Source organism: Emydura macquarii, unplaced genomic scaffold (assembly GCF_026122565.2).
Source record: "Emydura macquarii macquarii isolate MOO-44397 ecotype Brisbane River unplaced genomic scaffold, CSIRO-AGI_Emac_v2 contig_691, whole genome shotgun sequence".
NCBI classification, from domain to species: domain Eukaryota; kingdom Metazoa; phylum Chordata; order Testudines; family Chelidae; genus Emydura; species Emydura macquarii.
This window is the reverse complement of record NW_027130828.1, coordinates 3,849,252-3,866,239: the sequence shown is the minus strand read 5'-3', so window position 1 is coordinate 3,866,239 and position 16,988 is coordinate 3,849,252. Positions and strand designations below refer to the sequence as shown.

The 16,988-nt window shown below is 50.3% G+C and overlaps 1 protein-coding gene across 3 annotated transcripts in view; it reads right to left on the bottom strand.

The window, feature by feature from the left end:
• Positions 1-159: 159 nt before the first annotated feature.
• The window catches only part of LHX6 (LIM homeobox 6), a 39,294-nt gene continuing 22,465 nt past the window's right edge, over positions 160-16,988 (bottom strand). For 2 of the 3 annotated variants that reach the window (XM_067541753.1, XM_067541754.1), the window contains 5 exons: positions 10,048-10,148; positions 9,856-9,951; positions 7,168-7,342; positions 6,133-6,236; positions 160-4,380 (listed from right to left, as the gene is read on the bottom strand). In XM_067541753.1, coding sequence (XP_067397854.1) covers positions 4,360-4,380; positions 6,133-6,236; positions 7,168-7,342; positions 9,856-9,951; positions 10,048-10,148 — 497 coding nt within the window. In that variant the 3' untranslated portion in view covers positions 160-4,359. The remainder of the gene's footprint in view (positions 4,381-6,132; positions 6,237-7,167; positions 7,343-9,855; positions 9,952-10,047; positions 10,149-16,988) is intronic. The other variant, XM_067541755.1, reaches the window with a different exon arrangement.

The following is a 16,988-nucleotide window of genomic DNA, read 5'->3' as shown; positions in this document are numbered from 1 at the left end:
TATTTACCAGAAACATTTGTTGAACTCTCCTGAAGCTAGAGTTTAACAAAATAATAAAAGAGAAAAACTGGGTGGGTTGCTGTTTGATTAGTAAGTCAGAAAATATTTTAAAATCAAATAAAATTGAATTACATCATTTTTTGATGTAAGTGCCAGCACTTCTACTTGCATTAACTTTATTTATTACACAAATCAGACATTTACAAAGCACAACATTAAAAGTATGTAACAAAACAGACATTGGTTTTACAAAAAAGTGCTTACAATTTAGTTTTTGTTTTTTTAAATAAATACTAGTCTTGACTGTCCACTCATTCAAAAGGATTTTTTTTTAACCATTGTAGCCAAGACATGCGTAATTGAACATGCTACAACAAAATGATCTGCTTTCGAAATAAAACTCTGAGAAGTGTTTATAGTTGGCCTCATATTACAAGGTCTGAAGATATCACTGACAGCAGTAGTGCAGGATTTACCCCCCACCCTGAGTGATACATTGTGTAAGCATCTTTAGCTAGGGCATTGGGGTTAACCAATATGAGCCAAAAAATCAACAAAATATTTTGGGAATAAAATTTTAAAACACATTCCATTTTCAGCCTCCCTCCCCCGATTTATTTGTCTTATTAAATTCTAGTGGAAAAGTTCACCTTTCACTGGCTACCCTCATTGGATTTAGTCGATAACATTTTCCGTAAATAGCAATTGGAAAACCGTAGTACACAGAGTTTGCAATACTGCACCATAACCCATTTGGCAATTACTGAACAAACTAAATAAATGAGAAAGGTTTCAAAAAAAAAAATCTACAGCCAGGAGATGAATGCAAATGACCTGAGATAAGGTTTGGTTCAATGGCAATAGTCAATGTGAAATGCATTGTGAAACAAAGTATTGAATAAATTAGAGGATTTCTTACATTCTTGGTACAGTTGAGTATTTTCCATACACAATAATTAGCTCTAAAACTGCACAAGCTGAATTGCTTCCAGTTCTTGCAAACAATTTGGGCTTAATACAGCAGAGTCTGATTTCTGAGTTAGCAAAGCTACTTGTGACTCCTTACTGAGGAGATCTTCCTTGTGCATGAGTTGTACAGTGCAATACTCTCCACACATCTAGTGGTGACTCCACTTACACTATATATATTTGGTCAGAAATGTCTACACATTAGCCCTGTGCTTTGCATTCTGATCCTGTCAGTGGTAACAGTTAAAATAACTTTGATGTACAGTACATATTACAAGTCAGATTTGATCAGTAACGAAGTAGTTGTTTAGCAGATATATTCAGCAGTCTCCCTCTCATAGTGCTGCTGAGGCAGAAGAGAAATTCATCAAACCATTGTCTCCCTCAATAAACCTGGGTTGTGGAAATCTCAGTTACCATGGCATGTAGGGTTAACTTACAGTCTGGAGTCTTTTCCTCACAGTCTTAAACTGAGCATCTGCCCCATTACTCTATAGACACTAGCTCCACAACAAAACAGTCATTGGACCGACCAAGCAGAGATGGGGGAGAAAGTGGCCCTTCCCAGCAGCGGGACAGTCCCCATCAACGACATTCCATGTGGAGACAGACCAAGTCATTACAACCCCGCTGTATCAAATACCACCAATTGGAACACGCAGCTACAGCAAACAAAAGGCTGTTGCCCAGTTCTCTCGCTCTTTGTTACATACAAAAAGAAAAAAAATCTGGCTTATTGACTGAAAACAGATGCCGATTTCTACCATTCACTGCCTCAGAGGGGCAGTAATACTGAGCTCTGGGACAACTTCAGCCAATCAGATCACAGATGCAGATGGGGATGTCTCAAGACTGGTTGAATTCAATGGAAACTATTATTCATCTTTCAGGAGGTGAATAATAATATTTTATGGCCTTCTAACTTCATCTGCCCTTTCAAATGTTAGTTTAGAGTGTCGATAAAACTGCTAGCGGTTGGCTACGTTTGGCCTAGCTGGATGATCGGAACAATGAATGTATGCAACGAGACATCGACCTCTTATTTCAGCAAATCTCAAGATGTGTTTTTGCTCAGTAACTTCTCTGCTCAACACAGCTTGATGTTCACTTCCACAGAAGTCCCCTATCTGCTCAGTATGCAATTGACTATGCAAAGTGACTTTGGTGGACACCTCACAATGACCTAGAGAGAGACCCACATCCATAGAAAGCTTTGTCATAGCGAGCTACTGTGGGACCACGAGGCCAGGTGTCGCAGTGTTGGAAATACTCCTGCCCTAAGCGAGCGTGATGGCTGCCGTCTTGCCTGAAGCGGGAGACTGAGCTAGGGGCCTCCAGAGCGAAACGCAGGAGTCTCTGCAGCTTGAGCTCTGAAGTCAGGCTGTGTGGCTGGTAGACTCACATCCTCTCTGGGTCAAGCACAGAGAGCGGGGGCACATCTCACACACACTGGCTAGGGGTCACATTAGGACCTCACATTTGCGGAAAAGCTGCCTTCAGATCTCACCCGCAAGACTGGTTGGAAGCACTCACAGGGAGCGCTTTTTGTCAGAGACCGGCTACTGGCATGGTGTAAACTGAGAGGGGATTTCAAAGGTTTTTCCTTTTATTAGTACTATCAAGGAAATATCTTGGCAGAGTTCCTTTCTTGGCTTGGGACCTGGTTGTTGAGCCCTTGCTCGATGGTTGCAATGAGACTGCTCGTGAGACTAAGCACTCCCCAGAATGGAGTAAGAACTCAAGAGCCTGGCCCTTTCTGAGCTGTCATTTTGAATTGTGGCTTCGTGGGAGCACCGTGCTCTGACCTCAGTGAGCGCCACAGGCGGAGCTGTGAAACACCGGAAACGGCACATCCTAAAGACCGAGGTAATCATAAAAAGGAGGTGCCAGATCTATTAGCATGGCCTTAAAATAAAATCACACGCTGTCCTTGCCTGCTGCATGATCTCTGCCATCGCTTGTTCCCACTGGCCCAGCGTGTGCAGATTAAACTAGTTAGTTAGAGTGAAACTATATTGAAAATGTAAAGCAAATGACGTAAAGTGATCACTTAGAAGTTACAGGCTTGATTCACGCACCACTGGGGCAGAGAAGCAGGAATTGAATCCCTGGGGCCAGCAGAGGCTGATGAGAGACGGGCTGATTCACAGATTTACACTACTCCCCTCCATCAGGAATTCCACCAAGTGAAGACAGCTTCACCTAGTTGCTGGGCCACCAGAGGAGTCCAGCTAGTGAAGGCTCCGGGAGGGATAAGCTGAGTCCTACACCCATTCTCCTGTTGGACAGTGCCCGTTTTTCTTGGGATGTAGGCTAGCTACAACACCCAGTGGAGCATTGGTGTAAAGATACCTTGTGAGGGTTCTCACTGGCTAAACTTTTGCTGCTAGGGTTGTCTGCTGGGGTCTGTGCCAGAATGAATCAAGCCCTATGAATTTAAGACACAGCTTTCATTTGGAATTTTAGTAGAGAAATGTATCATCATTTCCCAACCCCAGTGGGCGCAGTGGCTAACTGTCTGGTGTAGATCCAATCCTGGGGTCACTCATTCAGGACTGAGAAATGACTCCAAGCAAAAGGCTGCCAGGAAACAAAGATTTGGCTGATGATCCTCGGGATGGAGGTGTGGTTTGCACGCTGAGGACAAGAATGGCAGTCAGGAACTTCTGAGCACTAATCGTGGCCATGACACCCACTCCCTTTGTGAGCTTGGGCGAGTCACCAGCCTCTGTCTCAATTTTCCCATCTGTAAAATGAGGAGAAGGAGATTTATTTATCTCCCTCCAGGGAGAGTTCATGGATCACTGGTTCTAAAGATCTTTGAAGATGAAGGGCCGTATTTCTGGCTGGCACAACTCTATTAACTTCAGTAGAGTTACAACCAGCAGTGAATTTGGCTCAGCAAGTGCTCAGTGGTTGAGCTAATGGACCTGATTCAGATCTCATTTACACGAATGTGCATCAGGCATAACCTCCTGGGATCAACAGTGTTACACTGGGGCCAAACAGAATAAGGTCCGACTGCTTTGCTCTCTTCTTCTTCTGGCTCAGCATTGAATGATCTTTTCCTGTTCCATGATGCTGGAAGCAACGGTGTAAGTGCGGTAGGGCCACTGATTTGGGCTGTGCGTGGCAGTGCCATAGGGACTCGTTGTCAGTCTGCAAGTCCACAAGAAACAAGTGAAAACCGTAACTATGCACTCAACACACTGGCAGTGCTGCTGGTAGGAAATAATATTGGCTATTAGACGTTGGTCGGTGGAAATACACTGAAACTGAGTTTCTCCTGCATGACTGATCAGAGTTGCCTTAGATTGGACACTGTATTTCAACGACTGAGGGGCAGCGGTGGTTGGAGTGCCATGGACAGGTGAGGAAGCGCTCGCGCCATCAATATTGAAATAGGATGACCTATCGGGAAAAACGTGAATGGAGTGTTAGCTACTTACAAAGACAAACCAACACCACAAGAGAGACATGTTTTCAGGGAGCAGTGGAAGTCGTGTTCCCCAACTGGAAATAAGAGGTTCACTCAATCAAGGATTTTTCCCATCAACCAACTTTTTTTAAATAAAAAACATGGTTTGAACCTAGGCTTTAGTGGTCCGTTCTACAGAACAAAGCCACGTCTTGAAAGAAGAGTTCTCTTGTGTAGATCAGAATTCATGAACAGGAGATTATGGGAGTATGTTAATATCACCCGTAATTTAAATGAGCTTTACACCAAGGGCCAGATTTTTAGCTTTCCGATCACAGAACACCTTATGGTAATTTAATGTCAGTGGCCATTTTATTTGCTCTATCGATCCTCTCTCACACACCGTCACCGAGGTGTTTTTTTTAAGAACACAATTAGGACTTTAACCAATTTATTTTAGTCTGTCTATTCACAAGAATAGCGCAGCCTGGCCCAACAGTACAGTCTGAGTGTGTGCAAATGGATCCAGGGCCGTAGGTTTATTTTTGTAGGGTCCTCCATAATTACTAATTGTTAGTCGAATCCTATTACAAACCACATATTTGGAAAAAGACATCACTTCAGAGTGACAAGGGGGAGGTAATAGCTTTCAACTAAAAAATGATATGGCCTCCCCCACCTTGTCTTTCTAATATCCTGGAACCAACCCAGCTACAACAACACGTCAGAGAGACTGTGTTAAAAAGGTGAGTAACATCTGGGACTGCCCTCAAAGTTTGATCCTGAGACACTTTGTAGGCAAGTCATTTCATTGAAACCAGTTGAACTACTGGTCCAAGTAGAGTTTGCATGCGTGCGTAAGGGCATCACAACTGTTTATCAAAGAGTTTGATAATCCAGCAAAATACTGAAAGCTTAGAAAAGACAGAGCTCAACATCATCAAAAACGGGTGCTGGAGGCTGAAAACAACAGGAGCTGCACGCCCCACGCTTTTGAAAATCAAGCCACCATTTAGTCGCTGAAATAAAGGCTTAGGAGCCGGGTTTGAGAAACACATTTTTAAAGCCTTGGCAAGAGGTGAAAGGTTTATTTGAACAGGAAGCCACACACCAGACATGGTGAAGTGTTCAGCTGAATCACACTGGTTCATGTGCAGTAGTTTTCTGCTATTGTTTCAGAATGCAATATCCTAGCATTGAGGGGGGAGGGTTTAGTGATGCCAGAGTCTCCAGGAGATTTTATCTTTCATGTTAACTCACAGAAAACTGAAAGGCCGGTGGATGGCCGAGGCCCTGTCTACCCAGAGTTAACATTAATGCCCATTCACCGCAGAGCACACGGCAAGCTGGTTAATGAAGCATGAGAAAATGCTCATTGCCACACTGAAAAGGAAGAGACCAAACAAATGGGGGAGAGTGGATCAGGCAGGATGAATCAAAAGACTTCAGTAACGCCAAGTGCAACAGCCCAGCACGTCCCAGGGACAGCAGGCACCGAGAGGCGCATAGATGGAGGACAGTGGGTCAGCGGTCGGTGAGCAAATCAAGGGCCACCAGCAACGGGGACAGTAGGGATGAGGTGGTAGCAGCCGGGGAGATATTTGGATGAAGCAGGGATGTTTGGTGGCACCATGGGACAGCTTTCATCTGACAGCGGGCAGCCCGAGGCTGTGGCGATGATATTACACACATCTGTACTGCAATTAACGCTTGGACCCAAAGCCTGGAACAGGGACTGCATTTACCTTCTCACCCCTATTAGATAGTGGTCCTTCCATGTCTGCTTTGAGGTGCACTGGTGGAGCAGTGTAGGGAAGTCTACAGTGCACTTGCCCACACTGTACCTGACCTGTGAATGAGAAGAGGGCTTCAGCCTCTGTAACCTTCAATCAATTATTCTTTGCACCAGGACTAAATTAGTGTCACTCTGCTATAAACAAAACACGCCCTTCTAGGCTGCGCAGCCAGGCTCCTGAGCAAGAAATTGGTCAGGGCGAGCAGTCCGAGGAAGGGCAAAGAAGAGCAACTTGTACATCTTCGCTTTGTTTCCACCATGCTGATGCTTAAACAAAATTAGCTTCTACTACAATCCATATAGATCGAGGGAGGGGAACCTTAAGAATTTCTTTAAAACAAAATGATCCAGTGTATTCATTGTACCCACCTTCACTGTCCCATTAACGAAGCGGGTGTTCTGGGACCCACCAGTCAGAAACCATCAATCAGCACTCCGAAAACTTCTGATCCCCTTCATGGGCACAAGACCACTCAGTCTCCAAACTAAGCCAGAACTACATGGTCATTAGCCATCACCCCTGATTTACAAGGGCAATGCAAGGAGGGATAATGCCCAGCCAAGCAAAGTCAATCCGAGGACCTCAACCAAGGAGGAGGGATTCTAGTGAAAGAGACCATCTAGGACTTCTCCCTTCTTCACCATGGCAGGCATTAAGCTACTTGGTCTGCGCAGCTGAATAGACCCTTTGGAAAGCTCCACAGGGCAGCATTTTCCCAGGTGCCAGTTCTCTAGAGGGAACAAGGGCCTCTCTGACTAGGTGCACAACTGATAGGATGTCAGGCTCTGAGAAGAAGAGTGCCTGCATCATTTGTGCACTGTCACTTCACAGGGAAGTTCTCGATGGCCGGTATCTATGCAACGTCACCATTCGTTTCTTTTAACAGAGCACCTTGCGTCTCTCTTCTGCTTTTTCCCAGCAGGCCCTTCTCCCTCTCTGCTCCCTGGTACGTACACTACAGCACAGGGTGGGGTTGACACTTACTTTCTATGTATCCGTGCAGGGTTACCATCCTGGCCCGCTCAGAGCTGCTAAAGGGAGAGTAGTGGATGTCCTCAGAGAGCGTCGAAGGCATTCGGGATGGAGGGGCTCCAGAGGGCGGCACCGTGTGCTGAGGCGTGTGCTTTTTATGGCGTGCTCTGCAGTTTTGAAACCAGACCTGCAATGCCAACAGAGACACAGCCATTTGGCTCGAGAGAGATTGGAACCGGGGTTTGATCGACAGAGATCACAACAGAATTTGTCTCATTCTGAAAATTTCAAGAAACCGGGGGTGGGGAGGTGGGGGGACTGGAAGGCTTCCTGCTGCCACTCAACACTTGTCTTTATGGCTTTATTTGTATCCGTTAGAACAGAAGTTTCAGCTTAGGGCTTTTGGCTACATTTTTCATATTCATTTGCCTCGGCTAATAAAATGACACAATCCAGCTTTAATGAACAATTCACCTTCTGGGCTTGATGTAGGAATCACTGGGTGAAATTCCATGGCTTGTGTTGTACCGGAGGTCGGGCTAGAGGATCATAAAGGTCTCCTCCGGCGTTAAAACCGACCCGTCTTTAATGGTGTGCTGCCAGCGCGGCATCCGGCTCTCAGAGCCACTCTTGGTGGCAGCACGTGGTGGCAATACTGTAACGCCTTGGGACGGTCCCCCCTGCATTTCCGATCAGGACTTTGGAACAATCCAATAACAGATGCTCCCCTTTACCAAGGCGCCATCCTAGGTTTTACGCCACGTCCGGTGCATGCCGAGACAGGACTTTGGGTCTGTCTTCACTGCAGAGGGAGCGCGGGTAACTGGGCGACCCCCTGAGTTACCCTGCCCTGCCTGAGTCAGTGTCCTCACCGGCACTGCACTCACCTGGGTGCGGCCCTAGAACGTCTGGGAGCATAGCCCATGGTCCTTCGTTCTGCAGCGAGCTGAGCCGCGCTATCAATCTTCCCCAGTGAGCCGTGGAAGAACCCGTCTTCTGGTCTCTCTGGGCACACAGGGAGAATTGTGGGAAGCCATTGGAGGCCTATCAACCCTTGAGTGTTTTAGCCGGGGTCCTCACTGCAAAGGGGTAGGTTATCCCCCGGGCTGAAAGCTCGAACCCAGGAGGGCCAAACCGCAGCTCACAAGCCACATGCGGCTCTTTTAGAGTTAACGTGCAGCCCATGGAGCCCCCATGTGCCCCCCATTGTCCGCATACCAAGACAGGGCACTCGGGGCTTCTGCCCTGTGGCAGGATGGTGGGGCTACGGGATTCTCTCCAGCAGGCAGAGGTTCAAGCTGAGGTTGAAAGCCCCATGTACTCGGGTCAGAGGTTTGGGGGTGGGAGGGCAGGCTACGAGCAAGGCCTGGGATAACTCTGCAGTGGAGACAGACCGGTTGGGAGGTCAGTACTGCATACCCATGCGGTACAGACCTGGTCAATGAAGCCAATAGGTGTATATCTCATTGCTTGGATGAAAGGGACACCCAATAACCTCCGGCTGTCATCAGGAGGCTGCACCCTGCTTTCTTCTGCTAGTGGAAGGTTCACGTGAACGACCAGTTTCTAAAACACGCTAAAGGATGAGTTTTACTTCGTACTTTTTGATTTTTTTCAGAGGTAGGTCAGAAAACAAATGTTCCATGGCTCTGCACTAAGAGAAGCCCTCTCTCTTTGCTGGAGAACATGGATACTGGATCACGGAGAAGGAAACAGCCACGAGCGTTTCACACACGATCATGCCTGACAAATTGTTTCCCGTTGAAAGGTCCTTTTTTGAAAAAAAATCCACATGTAAAATTGCCCCATGTATAGTCCGCTTGGCCCTGCATTTGTTAAAGAATCTTGTAACTGAGGTTTGAGCTGGATTTCACCATATTAGACAATTACATTTGCCTTTGGCTGGGCAAATATAAATGAAAGCTGCTGGTTTATTTTAGATTTTCAGGTTTTTCTTACAGGCAAACATATGTCAGTGCAATGTTACAGTTGAGAATATAAACACACAAGAGGACAGGAGATTCGAAGGTGAGATTCCTGCAGGAGCTGTACTTACTGCATGCATAGGTAATAATAATACTTAGATGTTATATAGAGCTTTTCATCAGTAGATCTCAAAGTGCTTTATAAAGCAGGGCAGTGTCATTATCCCCATTTTACAGATGGGGGGAACTGAGGCACAGAGCCAGGAACAGAATCCAGGTTCTGTGTTCTATCCCCTGGGCAGGGTTTTTATCTTACTCTCTATCGGTATTACCTTCACTGCCTTCCTACACAAGACACACAATGCACCCTCACTGTGATTGCTTCTGCAATTTCCTCACAGATTTTCCTCATGGCTGTTGAAACTTGGAACTAGACTTTTTGATTATACAAATTTAAAAAGAAAGGGAAAAAAAAAGGAGACAGAAAAAGAAAAGAAGGAGGGAAACTGCAAAAAACCGAACAGTGCTGGTATAATGAATGGACTCTGCATCCAAACATGCACCTGGGAGTGGGCACGTGCTGGATCCAGCTAATCCAGACTCCCAGTTCCCAGGAGTGACTCTGTGATGGTAGTTCCTGCTGATCCTAAGGAGAATGTGGAGGTTTAGCCTCGTGATTCCCATGAATCTCAATGTGGCTAAATCCCCAGTACAGCACAGCAGTCAGGGACACTGTAAATCATCAGCCTAGCAGGGCTTCTCCTCCCGCCTTTACCTGAATGACTCTCCTGCTCAGTCCGGTCATGTCGGCCAGTTTTTGAAGTGTCTGTGCATCCGGGTTGTTATCCTGAGCAAACTGGGCCTGCATGACCTAGAGGGCAGATGGACATGGAGAAGCGTCACCTTGATCTCACCCAGCACCTGACTCCCGCTCCCGGAAGAACCCAGGTGGAAGCGCTGTACGTACCTGCAGCTGCTCCGCCGTGAAGGACGTCCGCGCTCTCTTGGCTGGCTTGGGTTGGCTGTCTTGCTCAGACGGGACCGCTCCCTCCAGCGTGAGCCCGTTGCCTACAGGGAGAGGGGACAGTTCTTAACACGCGTCTCTGGGGGCTGAGGCTCTGTCTGTGGTCGCATACATGGTTCCCATTATGCAGGGAAATGCCTATTCAAGCCCACACCCAGGAACACAGAACCAGTTGTCTGAGGGTGGAGCGGAATGATCCCCCCATTTGATTGCTGGGGGGGGAGGGGCACTGAAAACAAGAGCTTGCCCAGTCAGGGAGAAGTCTGGGTTGATGGGGTTTGGGCTGCTAGCCATTTTAGGTCATGCAAAGTGACTCAACCCCCACAGACCCGCCCCTCTGCCCCACCACTCAAGCCAGCGCCCATTGAAGAGAGTAGGAGTTTGCCCTGACTGCAGGACCAGGCCCCAGGGCCCAAATCCTGACCTCAGCGCCCAGCCCACGCTGGGGAATTCAGGAGCAGCGTGGGGAGAGGAAGAATCAGGGCCGGAGCAGTCACTGCCCCTCGAGCCGATCTGCAGAGCGGGAGCCCAGGCAACGCAGACCCAGCCGCCCAGCATCACGCTGGAAGCCCCGGAGAGCCGGGTGCCCTCACACACCCAGGACATACATGCCCTGGACAGTGCAGCAAACCCTTCTCCCCGCAGTGGGCAGTGGAAATCCCTCCCGCTCCCACGCTGTGGTGTGGTTCCACTGCAAGGCCTCCCAAGGGGGCAGGATTCGCCCCCGCGGTGTTTAAAATGTGCAGAAGACACGTGCATGCAAAGCTGGAGTCCTGCAGGAGCCACTGATCATTGCTGGCAATTAACGCCAGCGCCTGTCTGCAATGTACGCCGAGGGGGCGGCGCTCCCCTCTTAGCAGGTGCAGAGGGCTTCCTTGCGAGGAATTCTAAGTCCTATAGCCACACAGGTCTCTAAGCAGCACCCTGTAAGTAACTGCCCCAAACATGAGTGAAAAGCTGTTGGCTAACATCTCTTAAACCTAGCCCCTAATACAAGCACCTCACAGTAATTATCCTCTGCTCCAGCAGCCGGGTCAGCGCTATCATCATCATCATACAGATGGGGACATAAGGCACAGAGAGAGACTAAGTTACTTGCCCACGGTCACACAAAATCTGTGGAGGAGCAGGGAACTGAACCGCCATCTCCTAAGAACATAAGAATGGCCACACTGGGTCAGCCCAATGTCCATCCAGCCCAGTGTCCTGTCTTCCGCCAGCGGCCAATGCCAGGTGCTTCAGAGGAAATGAACAGAACAGGGCAATTATTGAGTGATCCTGTCATCCAGCCCCACCGCCTGGCAGTCAGAGCTTTAGGGACACCCAGAACATGAGGTTGCATCCCTGATCATCTTAGCTAATAGCCACGGATGGACCTGTCCTCCCTGAACTTAACTATTTTTTTAACCCCATTATACTTTTGGCCTTCGCAACATCCCCTGGCGATGAGTTCCACAGGTTGTGTGAAGAAGTACTTCCTTTTCTTTGTTTTAAGCCTGCTGCCTCTTAATTTTATCAGGTGACCCCTGGTTTTTGTGTTATTTGAAGGGGTCCATTGTGCTAGGTGCTGTACAAACACAATGTAAAAGGCAGTCCCTGCCCTGAAGTCTGACACAGTCTCATTAAGACACGGCACAACAAGTCGATGTAGCAGGTAATTGGAAGGAAGGGGGAAATGCAGGACAAGGGGAAGAGTAACAGGGACAAGCATTTAGACAGGTCTTGTACCTACCAGATGTCCTACTGGCCATCTACCCAGCCGCTATCAGCAGGCACAGCAGAGGTAGGTCTCTGCCTTCTGAAACTCTTGACTCTGAGTGCTGAATCCAGCCACGCGTGGCCCCACTGAAGTCATCCCGTGATTAACCTGGCCCTGGACGCTTTGCTTCCTTGCAGTACCTGCAGCTCATGTGTCAGTCTGGCCCCGGTGGTGGCACTTTTACCTCAGGGACAAAGTCTGCTGGGGTCAAATCCAGAACCCGGCCTCAGAATCCCGCTCGGGGGTGACACTGCAGTGCAGTGCGGGCGGAGAGCTGCCTGGCCACAGCGGCCATCCTTCAGACGAGAGACTACAGGCAGGGCCGTTGTGCCCCTCTCTGCTGACCGTCCGCCAGGAGGACAAAGATCTCCTGGCACTTTCTGGAAGAGGAGGGATAAACCCTGCGTCCTGGGCAACATTTCCTCTATCAGGACAACCAGATCTGGTACGCTTGGATGCTACTTGAGGTATAATCAATACCCCACTGCAACGCACGGTCAGCGTTCGTGGTTTGCAAAGTCCTTTGGCGCACTTTGCTTCAGAAAAGCAAATTCTACGCAATTGATTGAAGTGGGACCCAGCGCAACAGGGAGACAGACTCGGGGATCAGAAAACTCCTCTTCGTTAACTCCCCTGGAGTCCTGAACGTATCAATGAGGTAAGCGAGGGCTGAGAAACAAGGGAGAACCGGGCGGTGTCTCAGGACGGAGATGAGGCTTTACTGACAGGTAGCCACGTCCCCAGCTACGCAGCAGAGGAGTCCCTCTCTGGGGAGACAAGCTGCTCCCGTGGGGGGGGAATGCCTCTGCATACGACTTTGGTGCCACTGAAGCCCCCAGGGTGGTGGGGTGGGGGGTGGTCACCCTGCCAGCACCCGGGAATGGCAGCATCCGGTACTCCTGCCCCGCACAAGCTCGCTGGCTACAGTTAGCTGTTTCCAGGGCCTCAGACTAGATCTACCATGTAAGCAGTTTATGGGGGATTCTTTCCCACTACTTCTGCCCTCCAAATCCTCCTCCCACCCTAGGAACATCAACCCCTCCTCAGTCCTGGATCATGGATTCCTACAAATGAGCAACGAATAAGATCTGTGGTGGAGGTCATCTGGTCTCCCTGCCCTCTCCCGGCCATCGTGGGGTGCTTCCCTGGGGCAGATTTCCCAGGACATATGCAGCTAAACCCCTGCAATGGGGAAACAACTAGAGGAAAAGGCTACCGTGCATTTGTGGAAGAATCAGTTTGCTTCTGAAACGTGGAACCAGCCCGGGCTTTGCCAGTGCTCACCACCACTCAGAATGCTCCAGGCAGCAGAGCTGGGGGCACGGGCACGTCAGCCCCCCTGTGAATATTAAACTCTTCGCCGTCCGCAAAATCATGGAAACGGCACCCACTGTAAGACCTGCTTCTGCCAGGCAATTCCTGAGAGCAGGGCTCCCGCCAGCTCCTCCAGCACGTTGGGGCCGGCTATGCTCGGACCAGCCGGTGAAATGCTGGCGAGGACCCTCGAAGGCCTGAAGCCGGGTTCAGCATCTCCCCCTTCCCTGAACCACGAGCTGTTTGCTTTGTAGGTTGGACTGGGCTGTGATTGTCTTGGCCCACGTTGAAGGACTTTCTCATACAGTTTGACTTGTTCCTGCAGGATGATGAATGGGATTCAGGCTTCAGCAACATCTGTTTATTTTTTCATATACATAAAGCCTCATGTGCAGAAGAAATTGCTTTGTAATTACTGGAAAGAAATGGGTGGCCCTCTGCAACCCTCCAGAAATTGCTCCTTTCCACGCCCTTCCCATTCTGTCCTCAGAGCGGACAGCCCTGGGAGGCGAGCTTTCAGATGCAAGGTTTCCTTGCTGGAGTCTCGTGCCGGAAATGCATGTCTTCAGCAGCAGAATCATGCTGCCATCTGGCTTCCGCCTGCCTCTTGCCCCCCACGGCTGGTGCAATCTCCCTTTGGGAATGACCATCCTGTGCCGAAGCAGCAGGAGAGAGAGAGAGAGACAGCATCTCCACTGGCGTAAACTGGGGACGCTCCCATGACTCCAACAGAGCAATGCCCAGTTACGCTAGGCAGGGAGGTGACCCATTCACACCAGCTGAAGACCTGGCTCATAACTTTCAATATCACTTCATCAGGAGAAGGGTCATTTCCCTCGTTAGTCCACTTCCCACCAAAGACTAGTCCTCGCAGACCCAGCCATAGGCCCTCTTTGTCAAGGACAGCGCTGTACCCCAGGCATCAGTCAGCCATATGGACTGACGTCCTGCAAACAAGCATCCCAGAGTCAGGACCCTCCCAGGCTGATTTGACATTTTGTTTTCATCTCGTTGCTTAAACCTTGTAAACAAGCTCAGATTATTTTCATGTCATTTCTGGTAATGGTTTCCACATGCAGCCGGGGAAGGGGCGGCACATTCACGTCCCTCGACAGCACATTCCCCGACCTAAACACACACCGGCCTTACAAGCAACTCAAAGCAGAACAAAACGTAGCGTTTCGACAGCGCTTTCTTCTGCGGAGAGCTCAGATGTTAGCTAGAGGGTAATAAATGGCAGGAGAAGGTGCTAGGGACAAGACTCTCTCCCCCAGGGGAAATTCTATTTAACCTCTTTGCCCCCTCCCTCTTCCTCCTTGCGTCTTCTGTGCTCCAGGAGTTTGGTGGAAAGGTTAGTGAGTCCATGATCTAGGCAAGGAGCAAGCATGCCAGGATCTTTCCCGCTCCTTCTGATTCCAGTCTAGGAATGATCCTTGCACACACCTCTCCCACGCAGCTTCTTCCTTAGCATTAGGCCTTTAGCATCCTGCCTAACTGCAGCACGCGGAATAGCCTTCGTTTCTGCAGCTCTGGGGAGGCGCACCGTCACCCTAGGAGAAAGTTCATCTTCGTTTGAAACCACTGCGGCTCCATCCAGTTGGACTCACAGAACTGAGCTCATTTAAAATGCTTGGATAAGCAGGCGAGAACTCCAGCGCCATCCCCCAGAGACTGGCCCGCTGCACAAGGGGACGTGCGGAAACAGGGGCACGGTTCGGCTGGGATTCCCAACTCAGCCACCTGCCCCGTGCAATGGGTGCAAAGGGGGATATTAGACGTTTGCCTGGGCAGCCAGAAGCAAGCAGGCATCTCAGTCTCAGTACAGAGACAGCAGCCATGGCTGGAGGAGACCTACCAACCTGAGCCTGCACAGGGCAAGCAGATCTCAAACAGAGCTGGCACCTGGCACCAGATCCTTTCTTGCAGTCAGTCTCCACTGAGGTCAGGGGGCTGCGCCCATTTACACAGCTGGGGTCCAGCCATTGCTCAACGAAGAGCAGAGTAGGCGTGTGTCTCTCAAGTCAGAAGCAGACATTCTCCACGCACCGTCTCTGGGGGCCTGCTTCTGTGCCCTGGGAGACCGACCGACTTGCTTTCACCACAACCAATCGACGCCCAGCGGCACGTGTCGCCCTGGAACGGCTCGAGCAGGGCTTAGAAAGCCGCCCTGGGCCGGCCTGCCCCCGACAGCACCTCCTCCCACCATTGGGGACGTATGGGGACAACGTTCTGTGAGGCCTCATGGCAGGGGTTTAGTTTCAAATGACCACAAAGCACAAATTATTTCACCTTGGTGATTCCTGGACCATTCCTTCTTCCCCTTCGGAAGGCAATTTTCACAGGTGCTGGGACTTCTCCACTGATCATTTCTGAACTGGACTTTACTCCGAGAGGCGGCGCTCGACTCTCCTGGCAACGTCAGCCCATAGGAGCCGGCAGCACGTTGCCTCGCTCCCCTTAGCACACGGACTTCCCCCTGCGTGCGATGCCTCGTCACTGCCCGGAGAGCACACAACACCACACCAGAAGGATGTGACTGTGATCTGACCCAAGAGCTCTGAACCATCGGATCATCGATTGCCTCCCACAGGAGCAGCAAAAGCACCGGCTCGTGGTAGCACAAAACGGGGCAGGGAATGGCAAAAAGGCTCGGTCTTTTCCACTGCTAGTTTCGCTGGCCGCACAATGACTCTGCAGGCATCTACACCTCACCCTAATGAAAGCAAACACGCAGCGTGCACCGTGGGCGTGTCTCCCTCCGCAGGGGCAGACGCTCAGCTCTCCTGCTGGGGCAAGAGGAGATGGCTGTCCCAGAACCAGCATCAAGTTAGGCTGTTGGTGGGACGGGCCACGGCTCCCGGGGGCCACCAGGCACTTGGTAGAGATGCTGCCGCTGCTGATCTCTGCCGTCTTGGTCTTGACTAAAGGTAAATCTCTTTCCATGGTGCGAGCACTCGCCCACCTCCACCTGTTCTATTGGCACGGGACGCAACGATGCTCATGTCACAGGCCTCACCCCAGCTCATTTTCCCAGGGCATTTCCGCCTGCCCGTCTGCATCCTGGCCATTGCATTGCTTACTGCTTCTGCCTGCGAGAATGCCACCGGCTTATTCGTGGTAACTGAAACGTGCAGCACTCCCCGAAGACAGCGCCGGGGGCAATTCTTCTCCCCAGCCATCCGAGCAGGATGGTCTCACTGTATAAATACAGACGATGATTATATGTCCACCTTGTCTCACATAGCGGCGTTATCGCCTGACCCGTCACCTGCCGTGTAGATCCGCACTCTGGTTCTCTGCACACGTAACTCACACGTCTGTCAGCTGGACGCTAACAAAGCACAGCCTGGCCCCTTCCATTCCGAAACGCCCTGCCACAGAACAGCAAATAAGCTCATGCTGGAGTTGGGAAGCCAAGGGAAAAAGCAGGAGGGTGCAAGGATGCCCTGTGGCGTTGTGGGCTCCCGTGTTCTCCAAAGCACTCTAGAGCATTCCCCAAAAATGTCTGCCTGAAAGCAGCTTCGGGGACAGACTCGACGTTAGGTTGGATTGCCAGCTGCGTCCCTGCCCCGGACGCCCAGCCAGCAACAAAGCACTCGCCCGTCAGTGTTCAACAGCTTCACAGCCAGGACGTGCCACCGCGGCACAGTCCCAATGCAGCCTCCTCCCCGTGACACACACACAAGACTTGCTGGCCTCGAGGCGAACGCACCAGGGACCCAACCCCTAAAGCTGAGCATTGCCAATCTCCAGACGTCCCGAGGGTCACCCGCCCCCGGCTGTGCGTAACGCCCGAGAGCTGGCACCTCGC